Source organism: Perca fluviatilis, chromosome 13 (assembly GCF_010015445.1).
Source record: "Perca fluviatilis chromosome 13, GENO_Pfluv_1.0, whole genome shotgun sequence".
In the NCBI taxonomy this organism is placed as follows: Eukaryota; Metazoa; Chordata; class Actinopteri; order Perciformes; family Percidae; genus Perca; species Perca fluviatilis.
In genome coordinates, this window is record NC_053124.1 from 12,654,108 (window position 1) to 12,670,649 (window position 16,542).

The window sequence follows — 16,542 nt, forward strand, 5'->3', positions numbered from 1 at the left end:
CTGCTGCTGAGTCACGCAGTGGAATTCTCACTGTTGTTACTCAATCACACTGTTTTCCCAGCATGATGTAAAAGTATGATGAAGGAGTTATGTGGTTCGTTTTGGAGCTTTAGGGAGCTAGTTTAGAGGGATACCCATTACAAGATGTAGTCTCTCTGCACCCTAAAAGCTCTTAACTGGAGATAATCAAAGTACAATGACAGTTGTTTGAGATAAAACACATCACACTGTCAGTGTTGGGGATTGATTTGTATCCTGTGTAAAGTTGCTTTGACGAAAGCGCTATGTAAAACCGATGTATTATAATCAGTAATAATGTTCCACTATGTCTGTCTTTATTGTTGAGTTGTTTTACCCATTTTCATTAACTCTTTTGCTTCTTTATCCCGTTTTGCTGCTGCAGTAATCCACTGTGGTGACCCTGGAGTGCCAGCCAATGGAGTGAGGTTGGGCAATGATTTCACCTACAACCACACAGTCAGTTTCCAGTGTTCTCCTGGTTTCAACATGGATGCTGACCGAGCCTCAACTCTTATCTGCACCAAGGACCGCACCTGGAATGGCACCAAACCTCTCTGTAAAGGTACAGTTGTGTAGGATGATATGAATGACAATACAGTGATGAGATAAATCAAAATAATGACATTAGCTACAAAAAAGGAAGGAGGGATTATGGGAGGCTAGAGCGAATGAATGTTACAGATATCCTACTTATTACACTAATACTTACTTGGACATCAATTACACCAATATGCTGAATCCATGAAGTCCTGCAATACCTCTTTGTCTCCTTGTAGCGATCGTATGCGGTCCACCACCTATCATCCCTAATGGACAGGTTGTTGGTACAGACTTCATCTGGGGCTCTAGCATCAGCTACTCCTGCAACCAAGGTTACCAGCTGTCCCTGCCCACCCTGTTAACATGCCAGGGCAAAGGCAACTGGAGTGGAGAGAAACCCCAGTGCTTCCGTAAGTGGCTCCACGTTGGAATGCCCAATTACATTACATGCCAATTGACGTCTTTCTGACATTTCTTTCACCCAAGTATGTACATTATATGTGTCCCTTGTGTGACATTTCACCCCCCTTGGAAGATAAACATGGTTAGTGGGTCACCTCACATTCACCTTTCTTCGCTCTGTCCTCACTCCTTCTTTATCTTGGCAGCTGTGTTCTGCGGAGACCCAGGGATGCCAGCCCAGGGGAGGCGGGAGGACCGAGGATTCACCTATCTCTCCTCTGTCTCCTTCTCCTGCTACCCTCCCCTTGTTGTGGTGGGCTCTTCTAGAAGATATTGTCAATATGATGGCACCTGGAGTGGCACACAACCCTCTTGCATAGGTAAGATACTTGTTATTTCATCCATATACAGTATAGTCTAACATATTGGATATGTTAAAATACAGTTCTTGATATAGTAATCACTGTAGTGTTATACAGGCAGGCATTTGGTGGTTGTTTTTGGAATCAGTGTGCATGGCAAGTTCTATATGTATTTACTTTCATATAACACTAATATCAGTGTGAGAGAAGTCTCCCATTGGCCGGCTCCCTTATGTTCTCCCTTTTAGTCCAGATTGCCTTTTGTAATCGAGAAGTAATGCATGCAAAAACCATTTGACCCAGCTAACAAGCTATATGGTCTGGCAGTGCAAGACTGCACCAGGGGCCCCTTTCACCAAATTTGCAACATGCAAGCTGCGACATGAAATCAATTCCTCTTCTGGAATTTTTTCCAAATTTGGCTTATCAAAGCAACAATGCTGCATACATGAGGACAAATTAATCTGCAGTTTGCGAGTGACAAACATTTATGAAACCTTACACTGCCACCATTTGTGACCTGCATGTAAGCAGTGCTTGCAAAACATTTTTATGAAACTGGCCCCAGTATCAAACTTCATACTTTTGATTTGCGCCTGTGTCATCAGAAATACAGAAATATTTGCTGCTGCAGTAAACATCCCTTAGGCAATAAACTTCCTTAAAAAAGGAAGAGTAATTCCATTTGACTTGAATGATGCAGTTAGAAGCACTTAAAGAAATCACAAGCTGTGGTCAAAAACAAATTGCGAATAAAGTAAAATATATTGTCTCAGCCCTTAGGTCCATTGTGGTATTTGACGTGCTGTAAAATATGCACACATGCCAACCCTTTGACCTAATAACAGTTAGTTTTAACATGAACTCATTATAGCCAAAAGTCACCATTAACTCCACTACCTATGCATAATTTATCAGCCACTGTTGAAAAGCCATAGTGCCAGGCATCTGGGAAAGGTTAAATTAAGATGTATTGAGATCTAATCAATTACAAATAGAACCTGTGATGTACATTTTCACTGTGTAGCTAATGCTGACATTGCTTTACATCATATCCTGCAACACCTCTTAGTTAGCTATAGATTCACTGGAAAGACTGGCCTCTTGTGGCCTTGTGTTCAACTTCTAGATTTGACAGTGAATGCCCTGAGACTGATTGAAACCTCTTTTAAAGTTCTATTCCTTCTTTAACTTTTTTGCACTAAACTCAAATAAGAAATATTACTTTTCTCCCTGGCCTATAGCCTTATGAACTACAATATAATGAAGGCCTTAACTCCTACAGCCAGTATTTCACACCAGATCTCTGAAATATGTAATTTCCTATATAATGTCTCTAAGTTGATATATCTATTTGTCATTGGTGACATATATTAGATGGGAGAGGCTTGAACACGAGAGTGGTCATCACAGAATTGCTGTGTGTGTGTGTGTGTGTGTGTGTGTGTGTGTGTGTGTGTGTGTGTGTGTGTGTGTGTGTGTGTGTGTGTGTGTGTGTGTGTGTGTGTGTGTGTGTGTGTGTGTGTGTGTGTGTGTGTGTTTCAGATCCCACTCACACTACCTGTGGAGACCCTGGCACTCCTCTCTTTGGAAATCAGAACAACAGTCAAGGCTACCAGGTTTGAATATGTGGTCACACATGAAATGTAATTCATGTATTGAATAAAGAAGCCTCTGTAACTTTTCAATAAACCCTAAAAGGTTGTTTACATTTAGCCACAGCGTGGACTGCAAGGTTGAATCAATGATGGCCTCACTATTGATGTTATGAGAAAGTAACATATTTCTCTACATAGTAAAAATGCGATACAGTCAGTGGCCATCAGCATTATTTAGTTTCTCTCATAATTTATACAGAAGTAGGGCAGCAACCTATTTTCACTATCAATTAATCTGCTGATGATTTTTACTGTATGAAACATCAAAAAGAATAGTGAAAAAATGCCCATCAGAGCTTCTCAGAGCCCAACGTAATGTCCTCAAAGTTGACCAGTTTAAAGAGAGAGTAAAAACTTAGTTAATATACAAATTTTAATTTTAAACAAATACTCACCTTTTTGGACCAACAATCCCAAAAAACAGTTGATTTTAACAATTTAATGTTATTAAACTGCCTCTTCATTTAGCAAAATCTGCTTGCTTATATGTAGAATATATATGCTCACTGTCCAGTCCACACTCTCACATGCTCATGGGTGTCCTCTTACAGATCAGCAGCACTGTGTTCTTCAACTGTAGAAAGGGCTACTTACTTCAGGGCTCTATTTCTCGCACTTGTCTGCCTAACCTCACTTGGAGTGGTTTTCAACCTGAATGCATTGGTAAGTGCAGAGTCTACTCCTATAGTAAAAATGTGTATTATTTAGTTTGCATTACTCAAAATCTGATGCCTACATATCCCATATATTCTTCCTTGATTCCAAACCTCCACCATGGCTCTCTTTTTCACTTTTTCTCTTCTTCCATTTTTTATTTCTTATCTGTCGTTCCTCTGATCCCTCTCCCTTTTCATCTCCTCATCCCAACTTTCACCTGTTTCTCAGTCTCTTCTTCTTTGGTCTCTTTAATCCTTCTCTCCCTCTCTTTCTCCAGCCCACCACTGCAGCCAGCCAGAGCTGTCACCCCAGTCTGATGTGAGAGCCATTGAACTGCCATCCCTTGGCTACACGCTGATCTATACATGTCAGCCTGGCTTCTACTTGGCTGGAGGATCAGAGCATAGGACCTGCAGATCCGATGGGAGCTGGACAGGGAAACCCCCTCTATGTGCAGGTATAAACATGGTTACAGTACATCCATAAGAGAACATACCTGGTATTACATATGCAAATACATGCACACACATGCATTCTTTTTGCGTTTGCAGCTGCAAAATTTCTAGAAAAGACTAGAGTGAATGCCAAAACACACACAAGCACGAACACGCTCATAGATAAATTCACCAAACCTCATAACACTACACGTGTGTGCACATGGCGACCCACTTTCCCACACAGATGTATTAAACACTTGAAACACTTCACCTCATATTCATAATGTGCTGTTTCCATTAGCAGTCTCTATTGAAACCACTTGGGTCTGTACTAACGCAGGATTCAGTGGTGACTCAGGTTGGGAAATTGGGGATTCAGCTAATGTTGATGAATAGCAGTGTTAACACTTGCTTATTCTCAGACACATTCTGGAGTAGGATGGCCCATCCATCACACAATTACATTTCATGGAATTACACACACACATACACACACAAGCTTTGAAACATTAACAAGGGTGCAAAACCTGATTAGGCCAATGCATCCCATTGATTAGGTTAGCAGAAGTACCTCTTATAAATGGTGAGGCAGTGTTAACAAGGTCTAGCAGACAAATAGACTGGCATTAAGACACCCCCAAGCATTGGCCTAAATACATATAGGAAACAAATAGAGTCATTGACACACAATTATCTAGGGTAGACAAATGCTAATAGCTTAAAGAGAAAGACGTACTAAGGGGGATATCAGTGTGATGGATTCCATGCCAAGCCGTTGCTGAAATATAGAAGGGGATTTTTTTTTTTAAGGCCATGCCATTACGAGTGAAGGAAAGAAAGAGAACTGGGCTTAGCACATACAGGATATTAACAGCGCCTGTAAGCGCAGTGATGGAAGGGAAGCTCAAAAGACTGGCAGCTAATAAAGTACAAGGCTGTGGAAGTGTGTGTGCATGTGTGTTTGTGTCTGTATACATTTATCCAAGGTGATGTTTGTGCTCATAAACTACCATCAGTATACCTGTCTTTGTTTGTAGTGGCATGTAAAGCCCTCTTTGCCCTGTTTGCCTGTGTGGGTGTATGTTTACTACTGTGGTGTAGCCCTGCGGTCCTGTGTGAGCAGTAAGGCATTATTAAAGTGCTTCCCTTGAAGCTGTAAAAATGTGTCTCTAACTTAGCCGTAGCCCCATAGGTACAACCGGGCTGCTCTTTGACACACGAGTTGAGTCCTGTCGCAGGCAGCCCTCACTCTGTCCACCACAGTGGTTATTGGTCATGGACGTAGACAGGAAGTGCTGATAGTGACATCCTCCTACTGCAATTACCTTAGGGCTGTTTAAAGAGAAAATTGTATTTTCTATTTTCACTGCCTGGGGCATGCCCTGAGTTAATTATGTTTTGTTATACTTTTTAGCTGATAATCGCCCAAGTGGTGAGAGCCCAGTGGGGACAGTGCAGGAGCCACCCTCCAAATTGCCAGGTAGGACAGGTCTTTCTTACATTTTTAAATGCTTTAACTGATATTTCTTTGAAATATTTGGTTTGTATGTGGTTCTCAGTGGGAATATTTCTTCTGACTAGTGGATGGGGACTCTCATCAAATTAAGTTTAATTTTGCTTTACTTTGATTCACTTGTATCTAAATTACAGTATGTATAAGGTGTCATTCTCACTGCTGCTAACTCACACCCTGTTAACTGATTTAACTGATTATCACCACACGCTTGAAGGTATACTAACCAGTAAAGACACCTGGCACTTTGTTGTTGACAAAAACATAGTATCTTTGCCTCCTCCCTCTCCCGCCTTTGCCTATTTCAGTCCCTAGTGGCGTATTTGCTAAGAACTCTCTCTGGAGGGGATCCTATGAGTACCTGGGGAAGAAGCAGCCGGCCATGCTCAGCATCACTGCCTTTGAACCCTTTAGCAACCGGGTTAACGGGACACTCATCGACCACAGCGGAGTGGAACTCAAACTGGCCGGTTGGTACACAACAAGCAGAAGTCACGATCAAGACCTTCAAAACACATTCACACATATATACATGACTTAATTATCAGATCAGAGACCCACAGTGTTGGGTTTTATCCAAACAGACAATGTCAGATAAATTCAGTGAGGACAAGGAACAAGAAAACATTGTGGTCCCTCCATAGAGTAGATCATTGCTGCTGTTACTGAACAGCAGACATTTAATTTTTTTTTCCTGTGGCATAATCACCATGCAGCTGTGATCATTAAGACACAAATTTGCATCCGTAACAGCTTAGACACTTCACTTTTCTGTACCTGGGTGCTATCTATCTTCATCAAAGTGTAGTAAAAATTATTTTCTGCAGCTACAGATTGCCACACTCCCCAGTGAAAGTAATGTTGCTGATTCAGATGTATAGATTATTGTTGTGTTCACACAATATACAAATTACATTGCATTATCGTTAGTAGGGATGCACCGAATATTCGGCCACCGAAAAGTTTCGGCCGAAAATGGCCCAAAAGGGCATTTTCGGTTTTCGGCCGAAATACTTTTCACCGAAACAATACGGGCGAAAATGTTGTGATGACGCAAACAGAAACCGCGACCTGCACGTGTGTCAGTACCCGATCCACCTGCAAAGCGTCTCCTAAGCAACGAGGTTGAGACGGACCACGGAGTGAAAACAATGAAAAGTACGCTCTTAGAGTCTGTCAGCACACGTTTCAGTGAGATCTATTCGGATCCTCTGCACTTCATCGCGACTGTACTTGATCCGCTTTATAAAGACTGTTAACTTGGATGCGGAAATAAAGCAGGGCGCACGAGAAATTATCCAGGCTGCGATGGATGCGGAGAACCGCGTGGAGACGGAGACGGAGCGCGCACGGAGCAGCGCCCAGCGCAGGAGGAGGTCAGAGCGCAGAAAAAAAAGACTCGTCTCTCTGCACCAGATGAGGGGCATGCACCCTCGTTGTGTGATATGTTCAGTGAAATCCTGCAAGAAAGTGCCTCAAATAATAATAATAATAACAATAGGTAAGCTATTCTGTTCTTAGGCTACTGTATACTGTATGTGACTATCAGATTGTAGCCATATTTCTGCTAGATATTTTTTTAATTAAACTTTAATATTAATTTATACAATTGCAATGCCTTGATTTTAGTAAAGTTAGTACACAGTCATAGCCATAAATGCAATGGTACTAATAATTGGCTTAATTTCTTTCGGGGTTTCGGTTTTCAGTCTTGGTTTCCTCTTTTTTCGGTTTCGGTTTCGGCCAAGAATTTTCATTTCGGTGCATCACTAATTGTTAAGTCATTTAGTATGAATCTTCACATCAAATACAGCTATGGTCTCAGATAAACATACTTCCTTTTTTGCCAGCCTTTCATAACCTGGTATTGAATAAATCATTTACTTAAAGGATTCATCTTGTGATACTCTATAGTTGTCTAAATGTGAATGAAAAGACCAAAACCAACAAGGAATGGATCCTACTAACAAGTATTGCCTGTGCAGGCAAAGCCTGAAATATCTTATTCCTCTGTGCCAGGGAGCTCCATTTTTGTCCAAAAACTATTAAAAACACATCAGTGAGCCACTCTGTTACAGTGGGTGACATGTTGCTTCATCAATTAAATAAGTTAAATGAGATTTATTATACAGTTTCGGTGACATGGCATCCATCCATTCATTTTCCTTTGAGTCCACAAGGTTTATTCTGACAGAAGGTCATGCAAATTCAAAAATGTCATTGTCTTCTGTTATAGTCTTACAGGCAAAGTGCTACTGAAGTTAGCAAACAGGAGGAAGCCACTATGTGGAATGCAATGTTTGCTCACAGATTTGTATTTATGACTAAATATTACGACTAAACTAAAAAATGAACACAATCTAGATGGAATTTCTATCCTTATATTGCTACTAAAGTTATATTTGTGTTTGAGCTCCAGTCAAGACTGCAGTAAGACTTTCTGTTAACAAATAAGGGCTGCTTGTGTAACATATATCACATAATCCTATTCAGTTAGTCTAAGTGTGGCGGTTGCTCTAAATAACTGTTAACAATTTATGTTTTTTGTAGGTACATATAAGAAGGAGGAGGCTCAGCTGCTGCTACAGGTCCACCAGATCAAAGGCCCTGTGGAGATCTTTGTAAACAAGTTCAAAATCGACAACTGGGCCCTAGACGGACATGTAAGTGCAAGTCCAGAGTCAGGTTCAATACAACACCTCTCTTTGTAACGGCAAAGGTGTTACATCACACTCACATACCCAAACACCTTTATTGTGAAATATGCACAAGCAGACATGCACACTAACCTTGTCACTCTGGGGAGATGGAGGGCCCACCAAGAGTTTTCTCTTTAATTAAAATGTCAGTTAAATCATTGCCTGGTAATCAGGACTCGACAGACCCCCCTCCACTCCTCTCTCCCATATTATCCCCCAACCACAGGCACCTCTAATGCACACCCACTTCAGATATAATTAAAAAAGCAGGTCACAGTATATGTGTGCATGTGTGTGCGCCACTGTGTGGGTTTTATGTACATGTTTCACAAGCCTCACAGCACTTGAGTGTTTATGTACAAGCGTGTTGTGCAAAGTGAAGTAATTCCTCGTGTGTAACACGGTTGTGTGTGAGCAGCGCGGCTGAGTGTGTTTATGTTTGTGGTGGTGAGCAAAAAAAAACACGTCATATTAAATGTCAGCTATAAGAGCTCCTTTGACATGATATTTCATTTTCTGCATCCACCAGCTGCTGACACTTTGATGATACTCTCCTTTGTTAAGCCTGGATGTGACACATAACGTGTCTGTCTTACATTCCTCTCTCTTCCTAGGTTTCCTACATCTCTTCATCCAACTCCTTTGTGTACCAGGGATTTGTCAGAGGGAAAGGCTTTGGCCAATTTGGTCTCCAGAGACTGGGTGAGTGAGCTGTCCACTAGGTTAAAGAAACCTCTGTGACCAAGCGGTCTCCTGGGGGAAGACTGTCAATGTTTTTTTTTTTTTTTTTCCTGTCTGGATTTTTATCACAGAAATCTTTCACTTAAAATATGTGTAGCATCTGTCAGGATAGCTGCAAGTGCTTTCACAGCAGCTGTGTTGGATTTATCATTTATTTAACTCTACCAATATGAAAACACTTTTGGAGAATGTGGCTATTGAATCCAACACAGTTCAAAAACATGGTTAATATTCAGAAAATGACATTCACCCGCGCTCGCACACACACACACACACACACACAGACAGACACAGTTACAGAAAATCTTTCCATCTGGAGTTTGTGGGTTGGGTGTTGATGCCTTTGGAGTCTTTGTCATATCAAGTAACCCCACATATTGCAGTTTTGATAGAGTAAATATCCATTCTTTTAGTTTCTTTAATGACTTCAGCTATGCTGTCATAGATATAGAAATTTTTTTCTAAAGGCTGCAGCTATCCAAATATTCTGCTTCATGTTTGTGACCTAGAAATCCCAACCATATGATCCGCCCCACTACAATTTGTATACACCAAATCTTTACACCCTGTCTCCATGGATCAGAATAGGTGCTGCAGTCAAGCTGTGCGTGCGTGCGTGTGTAGATTTTTTTCATTTTGATGGTTTGATGCACCTGTACCTGCAAACGCTCCCCATTCCTCTGTCTGAACTAAATAAAGCACATATTGAAGAGACACATGTAACATCTACAAAATAAAAAGAATGGGGAATTGGCTTTTTAGATTTTTGCCAGTTCACAACATTGGTTTACTGCTGCCACCCACTGTTAAAATACAGTAAAAAATGTCCATGGTATGTTTGAACATTAATTGATCTATGTAAAACATTAGCTGCAAATCATCTAAAAATGCCATGAGAGATAGAGAAAGTTTTTTGACGTTAAACATAATTTTCTTCTTTCATCAATTTTTTCTACGAATCCACACAAGTTGGACTTGATCTCACTCCTGAGTGGACACACAAGATTGCAGAGTAATCTGATATGCATTAGATGTACTTATGTGTTCTCCCAGTACAAAACCCTTCATCAGCCATCAGTGGTGGTTAATTAAAAACTTCACATAGCCTTGACAGCCTCTCAGTCCCTGCGGTACACTTTGTTCAGGTTGGGATGCTATACATGAAGAAAAATGGCAAAAACCGTTATGTTTGTGTGAGAATACATGAAGTTACTTTTAAGATTAAGCTAAAATTCTCTATATTTACATTTCTTATCCAATATTTCGTAGGTGACATAGATCTTATATAATTCATTCAAACAGCTAAGCAGATAATGCTTGTGCTGCTGCTTTTGCTGTTTTCTTTTTGCAAAAGCTGGTGAGGGGGACAGATTTTACAGGAATACAGCAGCTTTTGAAAAGCAAAGCCCATATTGGCTGCAAGACAGACTGAAGAACAGAAGTGTAGGTGGTGCAAAAATAGATCAGATATGGAATTGGTGTTAACTAGGTTTTAGGATCACAGTTTGGTACGTTCTTTTACGTTTTTTGAAAAATTTCAACACTTAAAAGTTGCTAATGGCCATAAATCTTACTCTAATAGTTAACCATTGAAGTCTGAGGTTAATTTAAGACACTGTGATGATTTTGGCATGCTCTGATATTGTTGTCAATTTGAACAAATGTAAGCAGTATTTTCAAAGTCACGTGACTTTTTTTGTATTCAGCACTAATATCTAAGTAATGTATTTTATGATAAAAAATAATTTGAACCTATCTCAAACCTTTCACTTGCAGCTGGTTAAAATATTCTAAAATAAATTATTCCAGAGAAATACGGCAGAGTGAAAAGTGTGCCAACCAAGCCCTGTTCTCCCCTATTACTGTCTCTCTTATTATTCATAGCTCAGAGCTCACTGCAGAGAGAGAAGATAGAAATATTGCTTTTCTACATGTTTAAGCCTGTTGAACAGGCTTTTTAACCGCAAAGGTTTTATTGCACTGACAGTATCAAGCTAATGTTAGTTACTATGGTGTGTGTGTGTGTGTGTGTGTGTGTGTGTGTGTGTGTGTGTGTGTGTGTGTGTGTGTGTGTGTGTCTGCGTGTCTGCGTATCTGTGTGTCTGCGTATCTGTGTGTGGAGTGCAGACATCACCGTTCAGTGTCGTCGAAGATATGAGGTCTCGTGCTTTCAGTGTTGTTCCATGACGTCTTTCTGTCTTCCTAGCCATCTTCCAAAATGCAAAGCTTGTCTTCAAATACATTATGCCTAAACTTGCACATTATTTAGTATTCCGTAGCATTGTCCTGTGAGACTTAGGTCTTCCCGCATTACTGAAAGTAATGGGCATGTGAATAGAGATGCAAATATGGGGGTTGGGTTTGTGTTGTTCCTGTGGAATGTGTATACATGTGTATTTCATTTATTTCAGACACTTTTTAAACAATAATTTGTTTTTTCATTAGAATTATTAAACAGAAAACGATGAGGCAATTAATGTGTTTAAGATGAAACTGGTGGGAAAAACGGATTCCAGGGGGTTAAGGCACTCAAATACTGGCATATTGTCAACAAGAAAAAAAATAAACATCCCAAATGTCTATAATGTAAGTGTAGTTACTCCATCATAGGGTTGCAAAGGGGCGGACATTTTCCAGTAAATTTCCAGAAACTTTCCATGGAAAGTTTAGCTGGGGAATTTTGGAAACATTCCAATTTGGAAACTTTCATGGGAATAAACGGGAATTAATGGGAATAAACTGGATATTTTTAATATTGCTTTCCATGGAAAGTTTAGCTGGGGAATTTTGGAAACATTCCACTTTGGAAACTTTCATGGGAATTAATGGAAATTATGGGAATTTGGATGGGATGTAGTCCTTGGACTCAAATGCAGTACTGTCTTCAATCAGCTTCAATCAGCTGTAGAATGTTGGATTCTAGAAATGATCTGTGCAGTGGGTGTGGCCTCAATAGCCCTGCAGTAGGCTAAGTAGTAGCCCAAACCATTGACCTTTAGCTTAACATATGAAGGTAGCTAGCATGCTGCCTTCGATTTACTATGGTTATATGCATGCTAAGCAAACCATCAGCACTATCTATTGTTTCCAGCCAATCAAGAACAAGTGGGCTATACAATTAACACACATAGGTTAATAGCAATGGGTTATGTATTAAAAACTAAATGTTGGCCAGTATGTAGTAGCCTATGCTGATTACTGCGTGCGTGCATGTCATTGATGAATATAGAGAGGACGTTCAACTGAAGGTGCATTAAATCAGGTGGTTTTAATCAAGATTATGCTGCAAGATGTTTGTTTTTTTCAACTACATTTAAGTTCCCTGTTATAGACCAAACAGTATTATAACAAGCAATATTAAAAATATTCAGTTAATTCCCATTAATTCCCATTTAGTCACGTTAATTCCTGTTAATTTCCGTGGAAAGTTTCCAACTTTGAAAATTCCCGAAATTTTGCAACCCTACTCCATCCTAAGACTCCGATCTGCTTTCTGAAAACTGGTGCATTGTGAAAACTTTCCAGTTAGAACTCGCTCTGCATAGTTTCTGTTCCGTGCGTGTGAGTAGTAGACATAAATAGACTATTTTGACAGTAATTGTTTTGGTCATAGGGCTTATTGGACCGAGAAAGTCGCATACATGTACCTGAACTAAATGTCCTGTACCGAACGGTTTGGGGCGAATACACGTACCGTTAGAGCCTTAGTGTTAACACAGATTAAGTGTGTGTATTCACAGTGAAAGTTATGTGAACATAGTGAAAGTGGATGTGAATATCTGCTGTAATGAGAGACGTGTTTGAACAGCAGGTGCAGAGCCCCCCCCCCCCCGCCACAGCACACTGATAGAGCAAACATCTCTTTATTAATACAGAGGTGTGGGGCTGGTGCCAGGGCATTCATGTGTATGTGTGTTTAAGTGTGTATGAAGAAAGCGGATGGGGGGTGGATTGGACGTCTTGGAAATAATCCTACTGAGTTTGTCAAGATTTTCCTGTTTTGTTTTAACTCAGTGGTAGTGTAGTTTTCTTGCGTGGGTGTGTTTGTGCATCTGTTTGTGTGCTCATGCAGCAGGGGGTTGATTGGGAAACACCACAGAACCCACTAATTGAATTCTTGTTTGTCACTCGTCCTTTATTGGAGCTTTTTTGGCATTCTGTGGCAAACAGGTGTGCTGTCACTACTCCGCTGTTGCAAACACACATACACACCTCCATAAATTAGAGAATGAATCTGAAGTGACTTAATAGCTATCAGCCTTTGATGTCAGTAATTAAGAGTCATTGTTAGGATAATGTAATTTGATGTTCCCATGGGGAAAAAATAAAAATAAAGCATAGTAATAAACTTTTTTCTTTTTTTTTAAGTCACTTGTCTGCTCAGTCTATTATTGTAAAGTGGAGCCTGGAGTTTTATTTGCCTTAAACATTTATCACAAGTTCTTGGCAGAAGATGAGGAGGATAATTTCCCTTTTTCTTTCTTTTAATTGTGTTATTTGTGGGCTATAACTATAATGTCTACTGCTGAAGTGGTATTGTACTGAAGTCATGCGTAAGCAAGGGCTTGTCATCCTATTTTTTTTTTTTTCTCCTCCAGAGAGTTTAGATCCCGGCAGAGAAAACACAGGCTACAACTTTGCGTCCAACAGCAGTTCAGTGGCGGCAGCCATCCTAGTGCCTTTTATAGCCATGATCATTGCAGGCTTTGCTCTGTACCTCTACAAACACAGGTAAGGTTAACACTATTTTACAATACTCATCATCTGCGAGCAACATTATATTATACCACTACTTTGGTCCTGATATTTACAGGGAAGCATCTTAAGTCAAGGTTTAATTTGCCTCTGCAAAGTTAGCTGTTGTCAAAAAATGATAAGCAGAATATGGATATATATGCTGTTTCATATCGTTATAGTTTTCTACTGTTGGTCAGACAAAAATAGATATTCAAAACTTGAGTTGTTTTTCACTATTTGCCGATATTTTATAGTCTTAACAATTCACTAATTAATAAAAAAATTAATCAATAGATTAATCAATAATGAAAATAATTGTTAGTTGCAGCCCTAATCCATATTATGATGCATATCTTAGCTGTATACTTGATATACTGTGTCTACCCCTAATATGAACTGATCTCATTGTTTGTTATATTGATTCGTTTAATTTCAGAAGAAGACCCAAAGTCCCCTTCAATGGTTACGTGGGCCATGAGAACACTAACGGACGAGCTACGTTCGAGAACCCCATGTATGACCGCAACATCCAGCCCACTGACATCATGGCCAATGAGACAGAGTTCACAGTCAGCACAGTGTGCACAGCTGTATAGCAACTGCTTCCTCCAGAGGTAAGAATCATGGCACCACCAGGTCATGTGGCTTCATGAAAAAGTAAGAACTTAAAGCTTCAGGCATCCTTGGATCCACATTTCTGTGAAAGTAGATGAAGTTATCACCTTGTGGCGAGCTTTAGCTAATCACACATCCAAGGCATCAAAACTGCTGAATCAACAAGACATAGATTCTCAGAATCCAGTTGCAAACCAAACCTTTTACACTGTCCCGCTAGAATTTTCTGATAATAGAAAATTGTATTTTTCTTTTTTTTTCTGCTGCATTTCCTTTGATCTGGATCTCTCATATTAATTAATTTAGTTTGGTTTATTTATACTTTATGGAAAGAGATAGAATATATATTTGTTTATTTTCACACTGATAAGAATATTGCATTAATGCTTTTATCTTCTCTCTTCTCTGTGATTTCCCTAACTCCATTCTTTCTGTCTATTTCCCGTTAACCATCTTGCTTTTCTGTCTATATTTTCTTTTCCTACCATCTCTTGTCTTGTCATTTTCCCACACACCCTTCACCTATTACATCCATTCATTCATCCTGGAGTCAGTTAGGGAAGAAGAAGTGCACCACATCTTCGCCCGCCTGCCGACAGAGGATATCCATAGTTCCTATAGCAAAGGGCAAGACAAAGATTATTTTATCTGCTGAAATACATTCAAGAAACATCTCCAGTGGAAAAGGCTCTTACCCGCAGGAGACGAGAAAAAAAAAAGAAACCATTTGAAGACAACGACTGTAACAAATGCCCACAACAAAATGCTTTTTGTAACTTTTCATGGTTTCTTGATCATTTTCCATATTTTGAGGAAAAGCTTCCACCTGAAACTGCAGCCGGCAGTAATGCTGGAAGCTAAGCTGTGATGACTTTCCTCACCACCCTCCGCCTAAACCCAAAGGGAATTTCATGGTCAACTTTAAGTCTAGAAATTGACCTGTAGCTAACAGATCTCTGTGCAAGTTAACTGTATGGCGGACAGTGTTGGCCTGTGTGAGTCAAAGAGAGACAGTCTTGACTGTTTCGATTCCCTCTTCTCTCTGTTTTCATTTGCTTTTTTTTTTCGTTCTCTTTTTATACGCTGCTTGCTTTCTGTGATGAGTAATTGGGAAACCTGTTTTTCCCCCAACCGTCTGCTCCTGAGGCTGTTGAAAGGCCCCACATCTCTGGCAGAGGATGAATAAAAAATTCAGTAAGTTTTGAAGGCCGTGTTGGAGACATATTCCATCGCTACTTTTTGAGCTTCACTCAGTCCTCTTTTCTTTTTTGAAGCAGGGATAAAATTCTTCTTGCTGAGGCAGCTGTGTCCAGAGCAGGGGTTAAAAGGTAGCTAGGGCTGCTGAAAAAAGCACTTAGTGAGGGTGTAGAGAGAATTTATGTGTATATGTGTGTGTGTGTGTGTGTGTGTGTGTGCACATGTGTGTGTTTCTGCACACATTTTTGGTGGCATCTGCAATCTACCCAACATAGCTCTTGTCTGTTTTGGCCCCAAAGAATCTACCAAACAAACCAAGACAAATGTCTCCACATTTATTTTATTATATACTAAGTAAATTCTGAGGATTGGGTTAATGATTATCACTATACCTGGGTGCTCTGGTCACCAATAAAACAAACAGCAACCCAGAACAAATAAAGACTGTATAGACCCACTGAAACAAATAAAACTAAAGGCAGTGTCAGTCTTTAGTTTCATCTTTCACCTGTTTTCTCTTTATTTGTAGTGATCCATTTGCAATCACTTTACATGTTTGTGTCTGGGAGAGACTGAAAAGAAGGTGTGGATAGAAAAATCCACCTTTCTAGCTGATGCACCTAAATCAAAATGTTAAGAGGCAATCATCTCAAATTTGCTTCACATAAGCATCGGTTACGATTTTCCTGCCTCTGTTGCTCTGAGGCACTTGAGGAGATAAAGACGTTGGCTAGGTCAAAGTAGGGATGTTATCTGTGATACAGTTTGTTTCCATGGATATATAAATGCCTTGGGACCATGCCTTTTCAAAAATCTGAACAAAGCTGTACTGTAACACCAAGCATGTTACAGAACAACACGCAGCACATTTTCTTTGCGCAGACTTACAAGTCTGATGTGAAATTCTTCATTTTTAATCCCGGATCACGTTTCTACTAGAGATGCACCGATTGACTGGCCGGT

The 16,542-nt window shown here is 40.0% G+C and overlaps 1 protein-coding gene across 1 annotated transcript in view; it reads left to right on the forward strand.

Annotated features, from left to right (window-relative positions):
* The window catches only part of csmd2 (CUB and Sushi multiple domains 2), a 268,962-nt gene extending 253,374 nt beyond the window's left edge, over positions 1-15,588 (forward strand). The window contains exons 60-72 of the mRNA XM_039820466.1: positions 404-583; positions 798-971; positions 1,170-1,343; positions 2,871-2,944; positions 3,535-3,646; positions 3,918-4,097; positions 5,492-5,557; positions 5,899-6,060; positions 8,141-8,253; positions 8,904-8,991; positions 13,629-13,761; positions 14,204-14,381; positions 14,933-15,588. Of these exons, the coding sequence (XP_039676400.1) occupies positions 404-583; positions 798-971; positions 1,170-1,343; positions 2,871-2,944; positions 3,535-3,646; positions 3,918-4,097; positions 5,492-5,557; positions 5,899-6,060; positions 8,141-8,253; positions 8,904-8,991; positions 13,629-13,761; positions 14,204-14,363 (1,616 nt within the window). The 3' untranslated portion in view covers positions 14,364-14,381; positions 14,933-15,588. The remainder of the gene's footprint in view (positions 1-403; positions 584-797; positions 972-1,169; positions 1,344-2,870; positions 2,945-3,534; positions 3,647-3,917; positions 4,098-5,491; positions 5,558-5,898; positions 6,061-8,140; positions 8,254-8,903; positions 8,992-13,628; positions 13,762-14,203; positions 14,382-14,932) is intronic.
* Positions 15,589-16,542: the final 954 nt, after the last annotated feature.